Source organism: Dermacentor albipictus, chromosome 10, assembly GCF_038994185.2.
Source record: "Dermacentor albipictus isolate Rhodes 1998 colony chromosome 10, USDA_Dalb.pri_finalv2, whole genome shotgun sequence".
NCBI classification, from domain to species: domain Eukaryota; kingdom Metazoa; phylum Arthropoda; class Arachnida; order Ixodida; family Ixodidae; genus Dermacentor; species Dermacentor albipictus.
In genome coordinates this window covers 6,589,342-6,614,455 of record NC_091830.1, presented here as the reverse complement: position 1 = coordinate 6,614,455, position 25,114 = coordinate 6,589,342, and the positions used below count along the sequence as shown (strand labels likewise).

Sequence of the window (25,114 nt, the reverse complement as noted above, 5' to 3'; positions counted from 1 at the left end):
AGGAACATGAAAAAAGCGGATTGCACATGAATCATTGTTGAAAAGATACGATAACATTGCAAAGGGACAGTGCGTACACTTCCAGCCCAAACACCTAACATGCGAGGAAAACTGATTGGGAATCTGAGCCAAAAGGGACAATGTGCAAAAGGAAACACCGTGATATCGCCATCCACAGCCATGATACTACAGTCAAACCTCGATATATTGAACACGGATATATCGAACTATTGCTTATATCGAACACTTTCTATATCACGTGGAAAATCGCATACATTTATAATTTTTTATTTCGAACGGGGCCGGTTGTAAAATGAATATATTGAACTCCGCCGCCACAGACCAAGTGCGCTCTGTTGACAGGAGGCGAGCTTTCCCGCAACACTCTCGAAGATGGCGGCGCGATGGGCGTTCCAGACTGCTGCGTACGACAGCTGCCCACATCGGTTGCGCCGAGGGCGCCATTTGAACGTAGCGGCGAACACATGCGGTGGCTTGGAGCCAGCACGGCCACCTCGATCATGCGCGCACGGCGGGGGCAAGCACGGCCGCCTTGATCACGCGCGCATGGCGGGGCTTGCTCCTGCCGTGCGCGCATGATTGAGGCGGCCGTGGAGCCAGTTGGATCGCTTTGTCGGCGCTGAGTCACACAGGATGTGCATTGAGGACTTCGTTGGCGGTGACAACAGCACCGGAACAGTGGCGGAGTTAACAGACATGGAGATCGCGGCAGAAGTGACTGCTGAGCAGCCAAACGAAGACGCTGCCGAGGCTGATCCAGCAAGCGCTGATGTTGCCCCGCTCCCGACTGCAACTGAGGCTGTAGCTGCTTTGGCCGTTGTACGCCGCTAGTGCGGCGCAATAGAAGGCACTAAACTGTCTCTTGTGGAACGTTTGGACTATGTTGAGGACGCCGTGGTCAAGCACGCGGTTGCCAATATGAAGCAGGCTACGCTGCTTCAGTACTTTCAGCAAACGAAATAAATACTTTGTTTGAAGCTTCATGTGAGTATCTATTGCGCCACGATTGGTTCATTGATTGATTTGTGCTAGTTTTGTACGCGTTTTCTACGTGATTTTATATATCGAATTCTGGCTATATCGAACTATTTTGTGATCACCGCGCTGTTCGATATATCGAGGTTCGACTGTATATCTGGGTCAGTTGCAGTGTCAGAGATAGAGACGGCTGGTTTATGAGGACTACAGGGTTTACTGTAAGAGATAGGGGTGTGCAAATACCAAATAGTAGATTTCAAATCAAATATTGGCTCAAATCAAGACAATTAGAAAGCAGAATATTGAATCGAACATAGTAAAATTCCTTACAAAATTTAATGCTTACGAATTTTGGGCAAGAATATATGGTGCTCTGCATGCTCAGAAGTCTTCTAGCATTGTATAACAAGAATGTAGCAAGTTATCAGCAACTTACATAGATGAAAATCAAGATACACAGCACGCTCTACTCATTAAAGTGAATGCTTATTCTATGCAAAGTTTTGCTTTCCAGTATTTCTCTAAAATATAGAAGGGCCATCTAAGCTTTATGGCAGGTGGGTTACTGCGAGGCCAGTCTGCATGACAGACAAAAGGACTGTGCATCACGTGACTCGATCATCACTTTGTACGTAACTGGCACCAACAGTAATGAGCAGGTGCTGTCCGCTCTATTTCATTGTCAGGTTCGGCGTGATTTTCCACCTGTCAGATTCAGAAATTTAAAATTTCATGGCTAAATTGTGCGAAACAACAAATGTATGCAACAGGGTGGTTAGTGCACTAGTCGCATGACACTTCGGCGCTCGCTGTTTAAATCCAAAGGAAGTTTTGTGATGGGTTGCTCGAAGCCATAAAAAAGAGACTGACGTGTGCCCACAGACAGCGTAAAAAACGAGAGGCCGCCGTACGGTGTGTCACAAAAATGGCGGCCATGATGAACTTTGTTGCTTTCCTGTGCACTCGCTCGCGTTTGCGATGTGGCTTGTCGGCTTTCCGAGTGTTGTGCGGCTGCTGTGAATAGATTATCATCGATTTGGAGCCAAACTGCAACTTTAGTCGCTGATGCCTGATGAAGCAGTGCTTTTAGGCCTAATGGCTTTTCAGTGTGGCCATGACGAAAACTTGCCGCTGGCCGACGTGGTGACGGGTCACAAGACGTCGCAGAATGCTTGTCGCTAATATGTTCGTACAGGTGGCTCATCAGTGATTGGCCTCAAGATTATGTGTGTGGGTTAGATTGACGGCTGTTGAAGCGGCATGAAGTTCGTCACCGCGTATCCAGCGCAGTGTGTGTGCATATCAGCGGCTAATCGGCCCAATCTTCATACATGCTTTCACACTTTACGAAGTATATGCTGCGCTTGTTGCCATTCTCTCTGTCCGCATTGCATTATCACTTCAATTGGTCCTGTTGACCCTGGTGAACCTTATGCCTACAGAGACGCGGTCCCTATGAACGCGGTGTATTTCTGCGAATTGGGGCGTACGGGCGCTGTGTGTGGGATTCCTGCATCGAGCTGAGGCTGGGGAGCGCTTGCAGTGATGGAAGTTCTATGGGACATTGACGGAGAATGAAAAAACCTTTGTTGTGGCAAAAGTTTCGTTTAAGTGGATTTCGCTATGCCGGGATTTGGCTGTAATTATCCACCACCGGCCGCTGCTGCGATCGGTAAAAGATTTATTTTTTGGACAGCGAAACAGTTGGGCAACTTGCAGAATTATAGCTTCCATTCATTTTTTAACGCTTCGATAATCTCTCTAGTCACTTGATTCGGGTTCCTCGACACCACTTGTGTTTTGTCAAACAAGGGTTTACAGCCACAATGCATGCAACACAAATTATAAAAATAGTTATGGCATGCAGACAAAAATGGACAGCTCTATAGCACTCCTGAATGCTTCAGTACTTATATGTAAATAATCAGAACGATTCTGCCTTCATTATTTGTGACATGGCGAGGGATGAGTGACAGCAATTACCCGAAAATTAACAGCTGAGAAAACGTTGCCCAAAGTTCTTTTTCTTTTTTTTTTTCTCAGAATCATTCCAAGAAAGGCTTAGAGCGCCTAAATCCTGTCAGGACAGCAGTCCTTTACCAGTGAGGCCACATTTTCTTTACAGTTCATATCAATCCTTGGCATTCTTTAGCAATATCATGCAGCCTGTTGGCCGTTTTCAAACTCTTTGCAATCTTATCTGAGAAGGTAAGAGCGTCAGCTCGCAATCAAAATCTGCGGTCAGCAATGTTCACTTCCATGGATACGTATCTCGGTATTCCAGGCTTTTCTTATCTACAGTGCCCATTGACAGAAACTACCTTTGCCCTCATCAGTCGCACAACGATGCAAAATAGCTTTGCCGCTGCAAACAAAAGTAAACGGAGCTTCTTGTCTTGCACAAATCATGTCCCAATCACGATCGGGCAGCAGCTAGGACAGAGCAACACTAGAAATTTGAGATAACGAGGCTGATCTTGAGATGTTAATCTCGGAAACACTTGAAACCCACAGCTCGCCGCAGCCAATATGTGCATGAAACAAGCATGCCAGTGATTCACATATACATCAGCCAATAGAATCGCTTCGCATGCACCATGTGACTGTATAGCAGACTGTAATGCTAGTTTTCTCTTTTTGCGACCGTTGCTTTTGCTTTTGTGCACAGAAGTACGATGCGGCGACTATCTTAAGCTTTGATCTTTTCGGTTTATGGTGATATAAAGCTGGTGGCGCTGTGACAATGAAACATGGAGGAGGGAATACATTAGGCAGGAGTGTTGCGTGACTATCTTGAAGCCTAGTCATAGAATATATAAAGGAGAAATAGGCCTTAGTCACCTGCTAAGCAAGCCATAGACTCTAGTTGGCTTGCTTTGATTGCATCTGCTGCAGGAAATTCGGAATAGTTGTACATGGTAGGGCATGACAAACACATGTCGAAGTTAGTGAAGGTTCAAGCACGTGAAGCAGTCGAGTCTGTGTTGTGTCAGTCAGGTAATGCATCGCACCAACACACATTACCGTATTACGCATAATGATCGCACTCGCGTAATGATCGCACCCCTGAATTTTGTCGTTAAAATTCGATTTTTTTTCTTTCCCGTGTAATGATGGCACCCTGCACTTGTTGCAGCGCTATGTCGTGTGCCAAGTCTGGCTAATGATGATCACGCTTACCATCTGTCGACTGCTACGCGAATGACTCTTGAGGACGTACCAAGCGGTCTGCACGCACGGAACATTAAGCAGATGCCCCATTTCATTCCTTTCATCACTTTCTGCACTTCCATGAGAAAAAAAAAAGCTACAGTGAAACCTCGTTAAACCGTAGTTGGCCATAGTTCAGAAAAAGTACGTACTAAACGGTAGTACTGTTTAAGGGGGGACGCGGGTCTTGAAATCGCGAAAAATGGTCAAAAATGGCAATTTTCAAAAATTGCGTTTTTGAAGTCTTTAATGTCCCAACTATGCCTCTACAAAATATTATGGCTCAATTCCTACTCGAAGTATAAAAAAAACGGCAATTTAGAAACGTCGGTGAGCCGAAATTGAACGCCAAGCGCGAAGATTTGCTTCATTTTCAAGCTGCCGTAGCTCCGCGCGACGCGAACCGATCGGCGCCATCTTGGTCTCGTTTGAAAGCTGGTTTCCCGCTCTCTATTCTGGCGCCCCTCGGCACGCTGTAGACCCTCGTGCAGCGGAGCGATCGGCACCCCAAGCACCCGTTCTCAAGAGCGAAATCGTCGCGAGACAGCCGCTGATTGGGTGAAGCGGGCGCCTCCCCGAGGCGCAGCCCTCTGATTGGCCGTGACGCATGCTTCGCCTGCCGCGGCCCCGCGGCCGCGTTGTTCCACTCCTTCGCGTCGTCTGCTTTCGCCGGCGCGCACGTCATTTTTCGCATTCCTCTTGTATTTTTCGTTCTGCCTTTTTCTTTATCGTTCTTGTAGATATTTTGGCTATTGAGTCGCCTCTTTTAACCACGAATTTCTTGCTTTTGCGTGCCTGGTGTCTTTGTTCCGCGTGTCACGATGGGGCGAGACGCGCGCTTGAAAGCAAGCACGCGAAAAGCAGTCAGCAAAAAGAGGCGCGCATGGAATAAGAGCGCTACATCGTCGAGAACTACAGCTTCGGTGATGCCGCAAGCTGCTGTGGCATAGAGATATGGCTGTGGCCTTGGTGGATGCGGCTGGAGTGAGCTCGCCAACAACAGCTTCGCCGGTGGACGCGGCCGGACAGTCCCGATCGGTGCAGTGCCGGTGGATGCGCCTGGACTAAGCCCGTCGAAAATGCTAACTTTTGAAACGCTGCAAGTCGCTTCGGATTCCGTGTCGTCGGAAGCGGCCGAGCCGGCTGACCTAAGCCTAACGTCGACTTCGGCGTTTCCGAACGCCGCTTCGGTGCCGACGGACGCGGCTGAACCGAGCTCGCGTGCTCAACGCTTCGACGCGGTGTTTTGCGCGGAGTGCGCGGGGCGTGAAAAGTACGCAGACAATAAAACTTCATTGGCGAAGAAGTCCGCGACTTCCCGCAAGTTCGAGCTAATGAACGTCGGCGCAGCAAGTAAAGACGACTTTCTGAGTTTTTTTTTTTTTTGCCAAGTACCAATGCAATACAGAGGTTTTCACAATCTTTACATGAACAGATTTCTTTGAGTTTGGTGTTATTGTGTTCAGTAATGACTGGGCTGCATGCTAAAGCATTAAATTTTTCCATGTGATAGGTAAACAAAAGTGGCAGAGTAAGCAAAACTTTGAATGCAATTTTCTCAGCTTTGCTTTTTCGATCAAATGCCTTTGCCTTACGGAACTTTTCATAATGTTTGCATCAACTGATTTTATTGAATTAGGTATCATTTTTTTCAGTAAAACCTCAACTACATCCTAAAGCTTTCCATTTTTCATTAAACCCATTAGACTAGCAATTAGGTCAGATGTAAGCTAATTACTCCCGCATTGTTTTTTTCTTCCTACTTTGTTATTCATTCATGACCTATATGATCACTTTTTAAAAATTTCTTTAGCTTTAGGATGTGCAATGGGCCCTTGGAAATGACAGCCATTCTTTGAAACTAGTTTTTCTAATTAAGAAATTATCATAACGGCCCGTAAGAAAAGACCTATGTGGGATGAATTATTTTGCAATATCTTCATTTATAGATGAGATATATAAAATCTGAATATATATTTGGGATCAGCATTCAAAGATATATCTGCATGCCAATTTTCAGGAAGATATGTTACGAAATAAAAAAAAAGTTTTCAAGACCCTCATCCCCCCTTAACCGAAATAGCATGAGATCACCCACTTACCTGTCGAAAACGGAACTCGGAGAGAGTGCGATGAAAGGGGAAAAAACATGCAGTATTCATTCACTTCGCTCGACAAAACTGTTACCGTAAAAACCGGAATATAGGTCGAACTTTTTTTCAAAAAACTATTGTGCAAAGTCGACCCTCGTTTTATATACCGGACATTGGCGGAAAAACTACGGAAGTCTTGCAACAATGGGCGGATGAAGTAAAGAAGCGCCTTCGCCATCACCATCAGCAGCAGCGCGTCGTGGCGACATTGTGGCACGGCCAATTTGCGTTTACATTGTCACAAAGTTATATTGGTTAAAGGCTGCTTTTTCACATTTTGTTTCAAAATGAGCGGAAGCCGACGACAAGTCACTGTCGCCTTCAAGAAAAAGGCGATTGAGTGTGCGGAAGCCCACGGCAACCTCGTGGCACAGCGCGAATTTGGAGTATCCGGAAAGATCATTCGGTACTGGCGGAGACAGAAGCAGCAAAGCAACAGAAAACGTCGTTTCGTGGGCGGACCGCAGCGGACCACAAAACAGGAAGACAAGGTTGCGGAGTTCGTCCAGAAGCTGCCTGTGACAGCCGAATGCATCCGTTTGAAAGCGGTAGAGATCGCACGCGCCTCTGGACTGGGCAGCGAGAAGCACTCGTCATACGACTCTAGTTCGGACCACTGTAATCAAATGCGTTGCTCTGATTCGAAGTAGTGCTTGCGCACTTCGTGCCCTTCTGCGCACTGTACACCCGGCCAATTTTTAACAGTATCGCACGGCCATCAACCCGCGTGTTTGTCAGCACCTTATCATCACGGCACGGAGCGGCGAAAGTAAGTGCACGTGTACACAGGCGCGTACCTCGTTTGTTTCGCCACTCAGCGCTGTTAATAAGGTGCTGACAAGCATGCGGGTCGATGGTCGTGTGATACTGTTAAAATTGGCCGGGTGCGCATGCGAGCAGCATTTATATAAATACTGTCACTATCGTGCATGAGTCGCATTTGTTTCAAGGTAAGGGTGTCTTTCGGTACTTTTGCCATTGAAAAATATTTTTTTTCATTTTTAGAATTCGTTAGTTGGGGGATCGACCTATATTACGGTCCGACCTATAGTCCGGCTTTACGGTATTTACGGTACGGTTTATAGTCCGGTATTCGCGGCAGCCCAGCACGACGACAGTGGCCTCAAACTTACTGAAGCTGCGTGCCAGCTTTTCAGCCAGCCCGCTCTTCTCGGCAAGCACTCGCATGGCAGATTCCTCGTTGGCGTTACGTATTCTCCGTGCACGCACGCAGTAGTGCTGCAGAAGTCCCAGGGCGCCTTTTTTGTCTCCGGGTGCTGGAGTTTGGAATACTTTTCGTTTAAAGTAGAGTTACGTTAATGCGCCCCTGTTCTTATCGCGACGATTGCATTCATTAGGCTGACGTAACGCGCAGCTTCTGCCACTGTCGAGCCTGAATTGCCCGTGCTGTCGCTTTCTGTGTCGTCCTCATCACTATTGCTAGTCGACACTTCGGCAACAACTGAGGCAACGATGGCGAAAAGTCAAACCTCGTAGCCGACATCTCTTTGCAGTCGCAGCAGTGCTGCCGAGCAACTTCTTGGCATTCCAAATGCCACACACCGTAGTCAACAGCAGATCGCTGTCACGTGCCAGCGCTGACTTCTTCATGTCACGTTCGATAGCACGAACAATGTCGAATTTTTCTTCTATGCTGAGCACCCGGCGTCTTTTATCCAAGCTTCAGCATGACGCGAGTCCTCGCTAGCACGACTCTGCAACGCTCTCTGGCACGGCGCCAGAATGATCTTGATGTTGATGTGGCTTCATGCGCAAACGCACAGGGCACTTGTAGGCCATTGTTTCGATCTCTGAGGCTAGTTGTTTTGCCGGGCCGTCCGATGGGAACGACACACCGCCGTGTTTGCGCGACGAAAAGTGGAAACGCTACGTTTTAACCGATGCGTACTCAATAAGCTGGTACGGTTTATGCGGATACAAAACGCATTATGTTCAATGGCCGCTGAGTCGGAGATTTGACTTACTACTTTTAAACGAAACTACTGTTTAACAGTGGCCACGTTTACACTGTTACATAAGAAGTGTACCCTATTGATACGCCGACGCTTGTAATGCAGCTAAGGTATTTGCTCACCCTTAGCGGAAACGTGCCGTATTAGGACAGCAGTGAAAGCAAATGCCGCAGTTTCTGCAGCATGCCCGCCATGTATTTCTGTCACTGGCAGCTAAGCGCACCCATCTCTGTTTCTGTCCCCTCAAAGTGGACATGGCTACGTTATTGTCGCAAGCTTGCTGATATTAACGATAATATTCATTACTGATACAGAAAAAACTGTTTCAAGGCGGGTAATATACTCAAGAGAAAAAAAAAATCGCGTTTGGCGCATTCGGTTTGCTCCTCCGGCCGCCGTTCTTGTTTTTAATTCACGCTTGTGATAACATTTATGCAATGTGTCCTTCACCTTGTTCCTCCCATTATCATCCCCCATTGTGACCCTTTTTCGTCCCTTATTCCCCTTCCGTCACGTAGAGTAGCAGGCTAGATGCTCCATTTTCCGGCCGCCCTATCTACATTTTCCAATCATTAAACTACTTCTCTTTTTTGGTGTCTCGCACTGACAGTGACAGTCGCCTGCTTGTCATCTCGCAGCAAATGCGGGATGAAAAAAGAAAATGTTTTTATTCGTGGGAAATTTAACCCGCGTAACGACCGCACCCCTGAATTTGTGTCAATATTTTTTTACCAGGTAGTGCGATCATTATGCGAGTAAATACGGTACATAGGCACGGCTCGCTGCTTAACCAGCAGACAGGCACCAAGGCTGTCTGGTAACTGTCATTGTGCCCAGCATTCTGAGGACCACCTCAAGGACGGCTAGTCGTGTCTCAGGGCAGCTTCAGGGAAACGAGGAAATCTTTTGCTCTGCAAACGTGTGCAGACAACCAAGCCACCCTTTTGACGATTCGTCCCGTTTGGTGACGTCTTCTGGGAAACAGTGACACCTTTTGCCCCCGCAAACATTTGCAGGCAATTAAGTGAGCATCCTGGGCCCGCAGCGACTACTTTACCATGGGAAAAAAATTTGTCCCTTCTTGTGCCCAAGGATGGACTGGCGAGCCGAGGACTCTGTACATATTTAAGGCCATGCCGGCCTGTTGTTAAGGCAGACTGTGCCAGTCGACGGTGTCGTTCTGCTCAAAGTGCTCATGGCCTCTCAGCAGACTGGCGAGAACTCAACAGGTCCGTCTCAACAGCTTAACAATGTCGCACCGCATAATGCTACAATATGGTGCGTGTAACTCGGAATGCAAGGTGACAACTTTCGGCTTGTCGAGGCTAGCGCAATCACGTTACACCCCTCCTCCATGCAACGGAAAGCTGCGTGATCTGTGGTACGATGGCACATTCTGAAGCTGGATTTCCTTGCAGTTTTTGATGACGGCACTCTAGGAAAATGCAGTTTTCTCGATTTCTACCACATATTTTGTTATAAAGCTCGAGACACATGGTGCAATTATATGTGTGATCTTTCGTACAGTGCTTTGTGTCTGACTTGCTGCGTACGACGATTCGGGACACGCGGTATGAATGAGAGAGCGGGGCGCAGCCCCGCCCCAAACCGGCGCCCTAGCATGCACGCTCGGAATACTGCATAACTTCGCAAAAAAGTGAAAACAAACGTATTTGCACAGCTCTCTTGTTTTAAACAAACAATGCTAATATAAACACATCTATGCGAGCAGCGTAGACTGTTTCCACAATTTTCCACAATGCTGCATCGGCAGTGCCGGCTCTGTTGACCGCCGCCGATGGCTAAGAGCTGCAAGGCCTAGCTCGCTGGACCATCGAATCTCGACACCGGTGGCGCTTGCGATACGACCGCATGCAGCTTGTAATGGAGTGTCTATATTGGTCAGCACAATGCGTACACAATTATGTTGTGCTTAAATTGCAATACGTTTGATTTTATCAATGCTGACGGAAGTGAACAAGCAAGCAAGGTTAACATGCGATCGCTGGGAGACAGTATAGGCCTAGCTCGCTGGCCTATTGGATCCGAGGACGACAGCTCTTGCCATCTGTCCACAGTTCATTATAAAGTGCCCATATTCATGAGCACAGTCTATGTCTGAACATTTATGTTGCTCTTCAGTGAAAATGCAATTAATTTTCCAGACGCCGTTGGTAGCGATGAGAAGACGTGCCAGTCGGGCGAGCTGCTTCGCATTAATGATTGCTGCGGCATCTGCGCTGACCACTTTTGAGCTGAAACCACGCCAACGATTTACTATGAGTAACATGTTATGGCATGCACACTTTCGACGTCACTTTATTTCATAAGTTATTTCATGTCAGAAACAAATTGTTACGATTTATGTGCCACCGTCAGCGGTAAAAAAGACCAGCGTCTCGATGAGGGAGAAAAAGGAAAGCACCGGGACGATTGGAGTGGCGAGGGCCTTGTTGCTGGCCTCGCTCTGCCGGGTCTGCCAAGTGGCCATGATGCACACGCTAGCGGCGCTGTCATTGCCTGCGGCTGTCCGAGTGACGCGGCAGTCTTGCGACAATATCCAGCAAGTTGGTCGCATGCATGGTGGAATCTCTTGAGCACCTATTGAGTGCGGTTGCCAATACGAATGGTCGTATGATGGATAGGACGCAAAATTGCGCCATGTGTCTTGCGCTTAATACAGTTAAACCTCGATATAACGAAGTCTGTAAAATCAGCAATTTGCTTCATTATATTGAAATTTTGTTTTATTCAAATTCAACCTTTTATGCAAATGAGTACAGTCACCGATAAATTTTTATTGTATGGAAAGGGTTCACAGAATTTTCTTAATTATCAGGCAATCGAACAAAGCAAATAGTATAAAAAAAAAACAATTCATTTTGATCAATTTGGAGCTGGCGACGAATGATACAGTTTGCTGCCACACACATCGACGATATCTTCTCGGCGGTACGAATTAAGCCAAGCCAGCCACACTTTCGCGTGCATTCTGCTCCCATGGCTGATAGCGTTACCCGCGTTGGGACAACACTATCAGGAAAAGCGCCGGCAGTGCGGAGCGAATGCTTCGTCTGCCTCTCACTCTGAGTCGCAGACACTCGAGATTATGTATGCAATTTTCAATACTAAATGTGTGCTAAGCTAACATGCCACACTGTCTCAACACGCCCATTCTTTGCACATGTGGCAGATTATCTCATGATGCAGAGCAGATGCAGATTACCTCATGATGCTGAGCACATATGCAGATGCACGGTGTGCATCTGCATATGTGCTCAGCTGCGCTTACAGCCATGTGTAGCAACGGTTGAGACATTCACCTACTTACCCCCCACTCCGCCCCCCAACCCCCTCGCGCACACTTGATCGTGTTACCGTGAGCTCGCTCCTCTCCCCCTCTTTTCCTTTGCTTGTGCTGGAAAGCACTACTTGTGAAGCCACCATCTTTATTGTCACCCCCTCATGCACTTTCACTTGCACCTAAAGCACACAGTGCACGGTGCGGCATAGGATTTTGTCGTACTTGTACTTTATATGGAACTTGATGTAGCTCCATTTTGATGGTCACTCTTGCTGTGTGGCGCATTATTTGAGAGGCGCGGTTGCAAGCAGCTGCTTGTAATTCAATTATTGTAATTGTTGTAATTACTAGAAGAAAAAAACCAACTTACCTCAAATGTAGGCCGAACAGTAACCGGACAGCATTCACAAAATGAAAGTGGCATTTATTGAATATGCGCGTGCCAATCTCATTCTACGTCACTATCTTCCTTATCACTGTCATCTTCTCGTCGCAGCCAATGTACACAAAGAGCGTCTCTCATTGCCCCCTCCAACGCCGGACATTTCCTTCTTTGATGCTGAAGTCCCATGGCTTGAACGATTGATGATGCTCATGTGGCTAGCACAACTTTTCGTTTCAAAGTGGCAGCATAGTGGCATTGCCTTTTTGGTGCCATTATGATAACACCTACCGCATGCTGATACGACACAAGTCAAAATGGTGACATTGCTCGTTAATTTCAGTTGACTACTTCTGCGATTAGTAGCAGCTGACACTGACTTTTCTAGATGGCACTAGCTGTGCACCATATTTATCAATTTCAATTAAAAACTAGAGCATCTTTTAAAATCCTCATATCCAATCCGATCCTGGAGTTTGGTATAGGATTATTTGAAAAAAAAAATAAAGCTGTTGGCCTAGATTCGAATAAATACGGTATATGTGGTTGCTCAAAAAGAGGACACCAAAAGGCTGTGTAAGCAGTGGTGGCAGTATGCCCTCGGCTTTGAGTCTGAGGGTGTGCTGTTGTCATAGTAGCCGCCATTACAGAAGAGGCCGTTGTACTCTTGTTTGAAGATTGTGGCATCTACAATACACTTGAAGCTTCAGTATAGGGCGTGCTGTATGGTTCTTGTTGGAACTTGATAATGCAAGCCACATGCCTTCATTTGTTTTTTTGATTCGCATGCTGAGGAGTGTTTTGACGGCTTCCACTGTGGTTAAAAGGCATTCTCTCAAATAAAGCTCTTTAAAAGGACATTAAAGGCGAATATTAAATCAAGCTAAAGTAATAGATTAGTGCTTGAGAACGTTCAAAACGGTAATATCATTGCTTTGGTAGTCAGGAAATTGAGGTAAATGCGGGACATGATTAGAGACTCCCCCGTAACATTTAAGTACTAGCCCATTTATGAAGGCACTCCTCATTATAATACTGTCAATAGCACGCAGCCACTCATAATAAAAATAATTATATTGCACTTGTGTTAGTGCAGAAACTTGCACTAACTGCAATTAACAGAATGTCACATCCATGTGATGTCGTGGAATTCCCGAACAGTCCATGCCTCTTGACCAAGAGTAGCTGCAGCGGTGAATCCACTGCTCTGTCTTGGCTTGATTTCACCATGGCCACACCTTTGAGATTTCCACAGAAAAATGTAGCGCCGCCTGTCTGGTGCCTATTTACTCACCAATGGCAGTAAAAGGTGGTGATGCCGTATGCACCAGCACCATTTTCCGCTAGTGGACGGGTGATTTGAATTGTACTAAGCATATGGCAGACCCTTCAGATGCAATTTTCTAATGAACTAAGCCTTTTCTTGGCATGAAACAAGCACTGCGAGGTTTATGGAATGGTATTTTAGCAGCCCACGTTAGCCTTTAGTGTCCCTTTAATTACAGTTTGCAGTTGTTTTTTTCAGACTGAAGGTCTTTTTGGCTGCGATCTTGAATTTGGGGGTAAATCTGAATTAGGGTCCCTTCCCCAACAATCCATATACAGCCGCCGACCGTTTATTCGGACCTCATGGGGACTGCGGAAATGTCCGTATAAACAGCTGTCCGAAAAAGCAGATGAAGAAAAAAAAATGAGACCCTTTATTTCCACGCACTTATTCGGGCTCGGCATAGGCTTGAAGAAATCGTGAATGCGCCGTAGCACGCTGTTCCGTTTACACGCAATCAGATAAGCCTGAATCTCGGAGAGGGTCATACGGTCGCTATAGGCAGCTGAAAGAACAGTCAATGTTTGTACATGCTCCGCATGCGACGGCAGCGTAGCACATGGTGCGTCATCTTCCGACTCAAGAGTCATCGTCCGACGGTGCAGCAGAAACCTGACGAATGATCTCGCCATCGTCGAGTTCTGCGCATGTCAGTACAGCAGTGTCAGCACCTATGAAAGTGTCAAATGAGATGGTGTCCGGAATCGCACTGCAACCACTGCGCAGGTCTCAGCAGAACATTTTCCGCGTCAGTAGGGAGCACATCGGAAGGCGACACATCTCAGGCCGCCTGGCACCCGCTTGCTGGCATTCCCCAGCGAAGTCTGCGCGGGCACTGTCAGCGCAATTAGACACTTGACGCATGCCACGTTGGATCACCGGAACCTCGACACAGCACACAAAGCAAACACCATCGTGCCAGCACCAATCGCACAAATGAAAAACGTGGCCTACTCGCAGCGTGGTGCACGAAGAAACAAATCAGCTGCTGGATTGTCTTGACATGGCTTACTAAGCTGAAACCAGAACTGCTGTAGAGCCACTCTATCGAACCGGGCAGAAACCTGGCAGAAACGATGAATATGAGCGGGGATTTGCAGTTGCGCCACTTCGTGCACATCAGCAAGTCGAACCATGCACCGGTCAGAGTCGGTGCATGGTGCTCTTGTTCGAGTTGGCTCAAGGAGTGTCTGAAAAATCAGACGAGAGGTTGCAAGGTGTCCGAACTTTCGGCAATTGTTATACATTATGGTTAATGGGGAGAATGGCAGTGCCACGAAGCAGACCGAATAATCGTGCATGTCCGAATTTTTGGAGTCCGGAAAATCAGTCAGCGACTGTATTATTCCCAAGTCTGGGGGGAGGGGGAAGTGGGGAGTAGAGTGGTGCTTGTGCAGTAGTTGACAGTAATCATGAAAAAAAACCATTTGTTTGCTGTCTCGTGCCAGAGAAACACTGTATGACACTTTGTCCATCCTATCTTTCTGCAGCGCAGTGTCTCCATGTTACAGAACAGTGCACTTAGGTGTGCTCTTCTGCTGAGTACTTGTAATTTAGGATCTCAGTGGGTGCCTTGAGACTTGTAATCCTAGCTTATCAAAATTAATCTGCACTGGCTCCTGCACACAAATCCATTTGTAGTTAGTATTAGTAAACACTTCTTGGGGAATACAAATTAATTTTCTCTTGAAGATTAAGTTTTAACTCATTGCATCTTCTGCATCATCGAACACGCAAAGGAGCGAGACGAATAAAGAATTCAAATTCAGGGCATTTTGTTTTGTACAGAAATGCTTACTTAAGTGCTAAGGATACTTCGAGTATGAAAAAACAACGGTCAATTTCGTCCATGCACTTTGTTATGCATTTAGAGTGTGCCTAGCCACTTAAGGAACCTGCCTAATGTAGATTATTAGAGTAAAAAAGAACGAAAGAAAACTACAGCATGTTTAAACCTAACCACTTACTGGCACCCAGATGTCTATGTTCCATCTGTTTTCTCTAGCACACTTTGAATTTGTTAATCAACTTTTACAGCATAGATCCAATCAGATGTCCGTAACACGAGTTTGACGCCTTAATTTTCATTGTAATTCACTTTTGAGGCGGTGTCTTGGGGTACCATTTTTCTTGCAGCACCTGAAAGGCATATCATTTGTGTGCTGTTCTGTTTGTTGGCAATCTTAACTCGAGAGGACTTTACACACAGGTGCAGCAACGGGTCAGCCAGCTGGTCAGGCACCTCCAGCAACCAGTGCTCCTGCGGCAGGCGTTGCTCCAGCTGCCCCATTGCAGCAGCAGCAGCAACAGCAGCAACAACAACAGCAGCAACAGCAGCAGCAACAGCAGCAGATGTTGGCCCATCAGCAGGCCCTTGCTCAGCAACAAGTGTTAGCCCAGCAACACCAGCATCAACAAGCCCTCATGCAACAGCAGGCACTGGTGCCCCAAGCTGCAGCAGCAATGATGCCTCATCAGGCAGCTATGGTGCCCCAAGCTGCAGCCATGATGCCACAAGGCATGGCTCCACAAGGCATGATGCCACAGGCAATGGTTCCCCAGGGCATGATGCCGCAGGGCATGGGACACCAGGGCATGGCGCCACATGGAATGGCCCCACAGGGTATGACTCCCCAGGGAATGCCACATCAGGGCATGACCCCACAAGGCATGCCACCACAGGGAATGATGGCACAGGGGATGGGACCACAGGGCATGATGTCCCAAGGAATGATGGGTGCGGGCATGATGCCACAGGGCATGGCTCCTCAGGGTATGCCAGGCATGATGCAACACCAGGGTCCCCCTCCGTCCCAGCAAGATCAAGGCCCTCCCTCAGGCATGGGACCACTGCATCGAGGCATGGGTCCTAGGGGGGGCATGGGCATGGGCCCGCGAGGAGGAATGGGCCCACGAGGGGGCATGCCCCTGCAGGGAGGCATGGGCCCACCACACGGGGGCATGGGTCCCCAGGGTGGTATGGGGCCACAAGGCATGGGGCCGCAAGGCGGTATGGGGCCACGAGGAGGCATGGCTCCCCAGGGTGGTATGGGGCCGCAAGGAGGCATGGGTCCCAGGGGAGGCATGAGCCCCAGAGGTGGCCCGAGGGGTGGGCCACGAGGACGTGGTGGGCCACGAGGACCATCTGACTTTGGACCCTACCGCCCCCCCCTGTCCCCACAGCAGCAGCAACAGCACTTCCCTGGAGGCCAGCCTGAAGGGGCTGATGGTGATGGTGATGGTGGTGGCTTTGGGGGAGGCAGGCCCTTCAGAGGACGAGATGGGCCACGTGGAAGACCTCCACGGGGTGGACCTCCAGGACGTGGGGGGCGTGGTCGCCCATTTGGTGGTAGTGGGGGCCCTCCCGACGAACCCTTTGGAGGTGAGCCAGACTTTGGTCCTGAAGGTGACGAGTATGAAGGTGGCCATGAGCAATTTGAAACACCCCATCACCATGACTTCGGGCCTCCTCCCCCGGGCAAGTTCGGAGGCCCTCCAGACAAGCCAGAGTTTGGTGGGATGCGGCACCCATCACCGTATGTGTGGCAGAACCCCAACCAGCGAGGTGGGGGCAGAGGGGTACCCAGAGGCCGTGGTGGGTTCTTTCCTGGCCAGCGACCCCCCCCTCCCAATCAATGGGGTGGTGGCCCTCCTGATGACCGAAGACCTGGTCCTCCTGATGACTGGAGGCCTGGCCCTCCAGATGACCGGAGGCCTGGGTCTCTTGATGACCGAAGGCCTGGACCTCCTGATGACCGCAGGCCTGGACCTCCTGACGACCGCAGGCCTGGACCACCCGACGACCGCAGGCCTGGACCACCCGACGACCGCAGGCCTGGACCACCCGACGACCGCAGGCCTGGACCACCCGACGACCGCAGGCCTGGACCACCCGACGACCGCAGGCCTGGACTGCCCGACGACCGGAGGCCAGGCCCTCCCGACGACAGGAGACCTGGCCTTTTTGATGACTGTAGGCCTGGACCTCATGACAACCGTAGGCCTGGTCCTCCTGATAACCGCAGGCCTGGCCCTCCTGATGACAGGAACTCCGAATGGAGTGGTGGCCCTCCTCCGGAGAAGCGTTGGAGGGGACCACGAGAAGATGAAGACGATGTCATAGCTGGTGGACGCCCCAATGGGGAGCCGCCACATGTAAGTGCGCCTTCTGTTTTAGCAACATTGCTGTTGCCACCAGCCTAGATAAGGCTCGCGTCATCCAGACAGCTTCCTTGTCACTTTATGAGTGTCACTTTGTGTTACTGAGAGTCATCTGGATGGAAGCTTTGACAGGCACTTTCAAGCAGTGCACTACCTTCTGAATGTATGTGTACCTCCATTCAATAAGGGTGTGCGAGTACTTGGCATATGCAAATACTGTAAACCTCGATCTAACAAAATTCATGATGTAATGAACTATTTTTATTTCTCCATCTTAGTTACATGGAAAACCGTGTAATTTTTAAATTCAACTAGGTAGTTTTGTGACGCGGCTTAGATTTAATAAAGTTTTAATTCAGTCCAAGTAATATATTTAGAGTCTGTATGGCTAGTAAATCTAGCAGAAACTATAATAATGTTGTACAAAAGGAATTTCAAGCGTCCTTCTGCATGAAAAGCTGGAGGGACAAAAATGCTGTCAAAGTGTGCGCCGGGATGCAGTAGGCAGGAAACACAGCTGTGCCATGTTGTGTTGGCACCGTATTTACATGACTTTAAGTCGACTCCATTGTAAGTTGACCCCCCCCCCCCATATCAGGCAAAAGAAGCTGAGCAACGAGCTCCAGATACGCCAGTATATGCTGGTGCCATCGTTGCCCATTTTGGCACCTTGGTTGCCTGCACTCTTTTCTCACCACTGTCATGTCTAGATACTAAGTTAGAAAAACAAGTTTCGTATAAAAATAAATGCCATTAAAAGTTTCTCATAACCTTCATAATTTCCTAGAAATTTGTATTTGCGAGAGAACTTATAAACACCGTTCCAAAAATTTAAGGTATAATACTCTGAAAGAAAGTGATGAGTGAATGACATCACCATTATCAAAATAGCGGAAGCTTGATTGGTCAGCAAGATGGACACGAATGACAGCTGGAAACATCCACTTAGGAAGTACTTCTCAAACTTTCCTCTAAAAACGAAGCCCGTGTTTCAATAAATGAGTCATATGCGAAATAATTGTGGTCTCATTCTCGCAAATTAGTCCAATTAATAATTGCACGTGTCCAATAATTATCTTGCATGCCACTTTACAGCCAAGATTTTTGAACGGCAGCTATTCAATACTTGATTTGAAAATATTCGAGGAAAATCATTATTTGCTTTGAATTCGCTTCGAACTCAAAATCTACTATTAGCACAACCCTAAACATCAGTCATCTGGAGCGTTATGCTCCTCATTCTAAGGGTGCATTTTTCTGGCTTTCTCGAAGCTTGCATCCTTTTTTTAGTTACGACCACTGAACTGGCAAGTAAAAGCATTAGTTGATGGCTAACGCACATCTTGTGCGGCTGTGCTCACAGTTGATGACTTTTCGGGAACCCTTCATTTTTGCATGACATGGCATCCAGTGCAGTGCCTCATTGGAGTCCAATAGGCATTTTTTTCACTGGCCAGTGATCATTTTAGAATGGAGATCCCGTTGCCTGCTCTGCTGACAGTGTTGAAGCAGTACTGACATAGAATTTTTTACTTGTCCTTTATTTTTATTTTTTTGTGTGCTAAATGAAAGTTAAAAATAAAGATACATTACGGGGTTTTATGTGCCAAAACCATGATTTGATTATGAGGCGCGCCATAGGGGGGGACTTAATTTGGGCCACCTGGGTTTCTGTAACGTGCACCTAAAAATCTAAGTACATGGGTGTTTTCGCATTTTGCCCCTGTCAAAATGTGGCCGCCATGGCTGGGATGCGATCCCCGCGACCTAGTGCTCAGCAGCCCAACACCACAGCCACTAAGCAACCGCGGAAGGTTAAATGAATCATAAAATGTTGCACCCTAGAAAAGAATAGTACCAAGTGTCATAGTGCCCTAAAGGGACCCTCACAAGGCCCTATTGAAATTTTGGTTACACCCAGAATCTTGTAGAGTGCCATGTGGTGATCGCGTTATTGGAAACATTTCTAAAATTGCTGTGTTGGAGGATATGAGGGAAATTAGAATGTCACATTCTCATGCTGCCTGGAGGCATGCTTTACTGTCGTCATGCACTCTTCTGCTTTGACTAGCACCTTCCCTGCCTTCTCCCATATGGAAGCCAAAGGACAGTGGTATATTTATGTCGTGAGCCCCGCCTCTCTTCTTTTTCTTCTTTTCCTCTTGTTGCTGTGCAGTTTACTTCCTGTGGTGGCAATGCACATTCTGGATTGGAAGATTTGTTAAGCTTATGTGCCCTATTTGGTAACGTTGCAAGCAGTACATCTTTTATAGAGGCACTTGTGCATGTGACCTAGAGATTCTGGAATCTAGCGGGGCTCTCCCGAGAGGAAGGGCACGAGGGCTTCCACTTGAAATTTTAGCTGTTTTCGTGCCTTCCAGACCAGACACTTGATGCTTTGCAAACTCGATCGCCACCGCTTGATCTTCGTGCCACACTTGTCTATTTGCAATGCCCTAACTTGTTTCTACTTGTTTCAACAAAGCAACTTAACAAATTTCTTTTTGAAAACATGAGCCCTTAATAAGGAGTTCCGTCTGTTGTGGCAAGCTTCTGTTGTCTGGTGACCGTGCTGCACCCTTCCTGCAGGATTTTGACCCCCAGCAGGGCCCGCCACGGCAGCAACCGCCGTTTGACTCGGAACGCAAGGACCTCAAGCGGGACATGCCTGAAGGAGAGCTGCCCCTGCATGGCAAGGGTGATCCAGAGGCTGAGCCCGAACGACCACCCCGTCCAGAGTCTGGGATGAACGAGGGTGACATGCGCGGGCGACGTGGCCCGGGGGGACCCCTGCCGGTCAGGAGCCCCCCACGACCAGGGCAGGCAAGTTCTCTCTGCTTGTTAATGCCAAATAGCTGTATCTATTGCTTCCTGTCTCTGCTGCAAAAGAAAACGAAATCGGTTCGCTGATATTGACCACCCATTAGTTTGTCCTTACTTAAAAAGTGCAGAAAGTCACCACATTTAAAGTCCTCTCTTTAATTCTAGTATGAAAAGATATCAATTTTGCATGACCCATCAGGCAAAGTGCAGGTTGAAGTAATCTGGCAGAACTTAGAAAAGTTAGGATGATTAATAACTATAATGCAGTCGAACCCAGTTATAACAATATTCAAATGCCACAAAAATTCCATTGTTTTAACTGGGTTTCAGTTTATTTCTTTAGAAATAAACTGAAAGAAAGCATTAAAAGAATCAAAGTGGGGGATGGCGGAACTGTTGGGAAAAAGCTATACAGTCAAACCTCGATATAACGAAGTCCAATTTGCAGCTGAAAATTTTGTTAAATCGCGAGTTTCGTTAAGTCAAGGTTCGCATGTTTCAGCAGTCCAAATAAAGATGCAGGTTCTTGGAGCACACCTGGCGTATGGCACCTTGTATATAGCAAAATTACAAAGATAACCAATAAACTCCGGAACTAATAACACAACCAAGAGCGTGATGCCCGCGCCGCGCCTAGTGCTCATAGCTGCCACTAGATGTGACCATCAGTGCCATCATCATAATTTGTCATCACTTTAAAAAAAAAAAAAAAACACCTTTCACGAAGACATGGCAACCCGTGGCGTAAAGAAAAAAAAAATTATGCACATACCAGAGCTATCAACTTGAATATTCTTTCGAAGAAAATCGGAAGTAGTATTAACTTGGTGGATCCATGAGGCCGCCACTTACCATTAGAGCGCTTAACGCTCGCAGCCATCAGATGATACCACGCTCAGTAAAGCAATGACGACGTCGATTCATGAACGCTGGAATATTTTATTTAACTTCCCGCAAAGCAATTCTATGCAACTCGGGTGGAAGCGAAGAACTCCGTCACCTTCATCTGCCGCTTTTTAATATCGCAGAGCAGCTGCCACGAGTCAACGACATCTGTTGTGTACGCCATACTTTCGTCACCGGCATTGTACTGCGGTGGAGCAGGGCCTTAAAATTAAGGCGAAGGTCCGGGCTTGTTTCATGACCATGCCGCACTTCACTGGCAAGGACCGATCGCGCATTTCAGCGATGTACGCCGCAAGCTTAGCCTACAGCTCCGGAAAGCGTCCACTTCGGCACGCGTCGCAGGTGAAAATTTCGCTTCGCTGCAGTCGCCACTCTCGCACCACCCGTTTGTGATTTGTTTCTTCAGCGTAAAGGATGGCAGCCCTCTTGAACGCTGCTGTGAACGAGTGCCAAACGATTAGTGGGCCTGGAGCACTCATGACGACTGGGGAAGCATAGAAGTAGCACGTAGCCGGCAGTCAAGTGGATTGCGTCAAACCAATGCCGATGCCTTTCAACAGAGAAAGAAAACCGTGAGCAGTGTCTGCTCTTCCATAAACTACCGCTACTCCCCGCAAGCACCGCCGTTCTGAGGGTGCCGCCGCAAATGCGAACAGCGGCGCTTCCATCAACTATCGACACCCCCCCATGAGTGTTGCATGCACTGTAAAACTCTCAAAAATGTTGAAAAACCCTTCCGAAAAGCGAACAAACACGCAGGATAGCGAAAAGATACTGGTAGGGCCATAGAGCAAACATAAAGTTGTAAATACGTTGTAGCTCCCGTTGGTCTCGCTTTTTTAACGGGGCCATGTTTTGGTTTCGATTTTAAGTTGACCCCCCAACTTCAGACTTCCAAATTAAAAAAAAAAGTGGTCGACTTACAATCGTGTAAATACGGTAACCAACTGAGAAAATGTGCCCAATGGCTGCTGTTCGTAAACTTACTTCCGGTTGACGCTTTCCCATTCCAACAGGCTGGTGACGTCATAGCATGACACGTTTCGGAATTTCTGAAGCACTCCGGCTAGCACTACATGAGCGCGTCCGCTGCGGGTTTCATACGTACACAATAGATGGCGCAGCGGCATGTTCTGCTCCACGTATTGAAGCGCGCCGAGAAAATTTGAGCATTAAAGGGCGCATGCAAATCGATGTATGCCCGGCTAAAGTTTTCGTCTGCCTGTCAAGGAGGCTCCTGGTACGTGCATGCGATGCGCGAGGACTTCGTTAAATCAGAAGTACAGTATGAAGTGACCTCGTTAAATCGTGAAAAAAAAATGCATGGTTTTCAATGGGGCAGAGATTGAGAAAAATAAAAAGTGCTTTATTTCGAGAATTTCGTTAAATTGAGGTTTCTTATGTCGAGGTTCGACTGTAGTATAATGGTGGGGAGGCCAGTGCCCCTCCCCACCACCGTCCTCCATCCAGCTGCTGATTCTGTTGACTCGTTTAACTCTGCTCCCTGCGTGCTACGATTTCACTTCTCGGCTGTCGGCTTTCAAGAAATTGGGGTCATGAGCGACAAGTGACACGTGAATGCCGATGCATTGCTTTGGTGGCCTCAAAAGGGCCTCTTAAAAAATGCAAGAAAGTTTCCGTGGCAGCCTCTCAGCATGAGAAATCTAGCAAAACGCTGGGATGAGATCGCCAGAAACATCTCGCCACATACTTCTCACTGGCATGCACAAGAAAACTCCATGTCTGTCAGTTTGGCTTGCTTTATGCGAAGCTTGCTGACATCCTTCTCCAAGATATCTAGGTGCTCCACGTAGTGCAGCAGAAGGTACCTCGGGAAAACGAAGCCCTGGGGAGACGTGAGTCAGCCGTAGCTCCTCCTGTGAGGACATTTAGGCAGACTGCCCTACCGCGTCATTCCTGTAGTTGTCGCCGTCACTGCCGCTGTTGCTATCCTAATGTAAGCACGTTTGTGACGATCTCCTCATCGGTTAGCAGCACCTTCTTTTCAAATCTTAGCAGCGCGCCTTTTCACCGGTGAAGTCATGCATTGCCAATGAACCATGCATTGCCAGCAAACATGAACCCATCTTACTCACTGATCACGGAAACTTTTGATCAGAACGTTGGAGTAAGGAAGTGCGGTAGCAGGAGCGAGCAAATTGACCTTTGTGTGGCTGTCGTGTGTCACCGATCTTGGGGGCGTGTGGCTGTTAGGAGAGATGGAGTCGGGAGACGCAGAGCAGCACGGCAAACAGACTTTAATTAACCCAAAGTCAAACTAATGCAAACCAAAGCACAATGAAGTACTAGCACTTTGGCTACCGACACGTTGGAGTAAGGAAGTGCGGTAGCAGGAGCGAGCAAATTGACCTTTGTGTGGCTGTCGTGTGTCACCGATCTTGGGGGCGTGTGGCTGTTAGGAGAGATGGAGTCGGGAGACGCAGAGCAGCACAGCAAACAGACTTTAATTAACCCAAAGTCAAACTAATGCAAACCAAAGCACAATGAAGTACTAGCACTTTGGCTACCGACTTAGTCACTGAACACATCCCAATTGCCGCCTACGTCAGTCCTTAGCGCCTTCTACGCGAAAGTCCGGCAACCCCAGCCTATGGCTGCACACTAACAGAAAGGATTGTTCTTACAGACTTTTGACGTCGTATGTATCCTCTGAGTCCGGTGCATGTCAGATCTCCGTAATCGCCGACGCCGTAGCAGTTGCTGCCTTGATGTTGGCTAGTCCACTCGCAACGCGGGAGGCATCAGCCATTGGGGTGGAGTGGACGCAAAAGCGTGGCTGGATTCGCTTCTTACTGCCGATGTGAAGTTTATGCTGTTGACACTTCATAAAACCAGATCTTTTGTTGGCTGCTGTCAAATTTAACAAACAATTGGTTTTTTCCGATTGCCCAATAATTACAAAAGTTTAGTGGCCCCTTATGTGTAACAAAGATCCATGGGCAACTGTACTTCGTCAAATTTCTATACAAAGAAATTCCGATATAACGAAACAAATTGCCAATTTTACAGACTTCGTTATATTGAGGTTTAACTGTATGTAATGGTATTCACCCACCCCTATTATGAAGTAATGTAGATTGTGCAGAGCACATGATTTATTCACTTTGGCTAGTTTGCGTTCATGTTTCCATTGCAAACAAGATAATGTGCAGAAAGATGAGTTGAGTGCACATATAGCAGGGGGTTAAATTTGTCAGATCACTGTTACCAGTACCTGTGCACTCTAGACTTTACTGCCACAAGTACACTTGACCAAGGGGAGAAGACTATACGAGCAGACAAATGTTTGAAGCTCCAGATATTCACAGAAACCATGATTGTTGTCCGAGTGGAGGGGGTACCATGCAGTGGCCTTTTGTTTTTTTTTGCCATTATGTTTTTCCGGTCTGTGTTCGGCTCCCAACTATTGATATGCTGTCTTTTCACATTGTTAAGGGGGGACGCGGGGATCAAATCTTGGAAAACGACCCAAAAATCACTTTTTAGAAAGTTGCAGATATTGAATCTTTGACCCCTTTTCTATAAGTTTTCCAAGTATTTCCGCTGAAAACGACTGCTAAGTACCATAAATAAATATATACATGAGGCAATACAGCGAAAATTTCGTGAAAATCGGTGGAAAAGTCGCTGTTTTCAAGCGTCCCTAGCTCCGGAACGGCAGTACGCGGCGCGGCCATGCTGGTACCGTTGAAAAGCGCGCCTCTTCGCCTTTTGACGCCTCTCTTTCATTTCCTGATAGAGAGAAGAGCAAGCATAAAAAAACAAAAAGTCTGAAGGTCGCGGAGCTGCTTGTCGCGGCCGCCGATTGGCTTGCTCCGTCACGTGCGTTGTATGAGCCGCCCCATTGGCCGGTTC

The 25,114-nt window shown here is 47.6% G+C and overlaps 1 protein-coding gene across 1 annotated transcript in view; it reads left to right on the top strand.

Annotated features, from left to right (window-relative positions):
• The window catches only part of LOC139051041 (YLP motif-containing protein 1-like), a 71,249-nt gene that overhangs the window by 11,233 nt on the left and 34,902 nt on the right, over nt 1-25,114 (top strand). The window contains exons 4-5 of the mRNA XM_070528076.1: nt 15,558-17,503; nt 20,099-20,332. Of these exons, the coding sequence (XP_070384177.1) occupies nt 15,558-17,503; nt 20,099-20,332 (2,180 nt within the window). The remainder of the gene's footprint in view (nt 1-15,557; nt 17,504-20,098; nt 20,333-25,114) is intronic.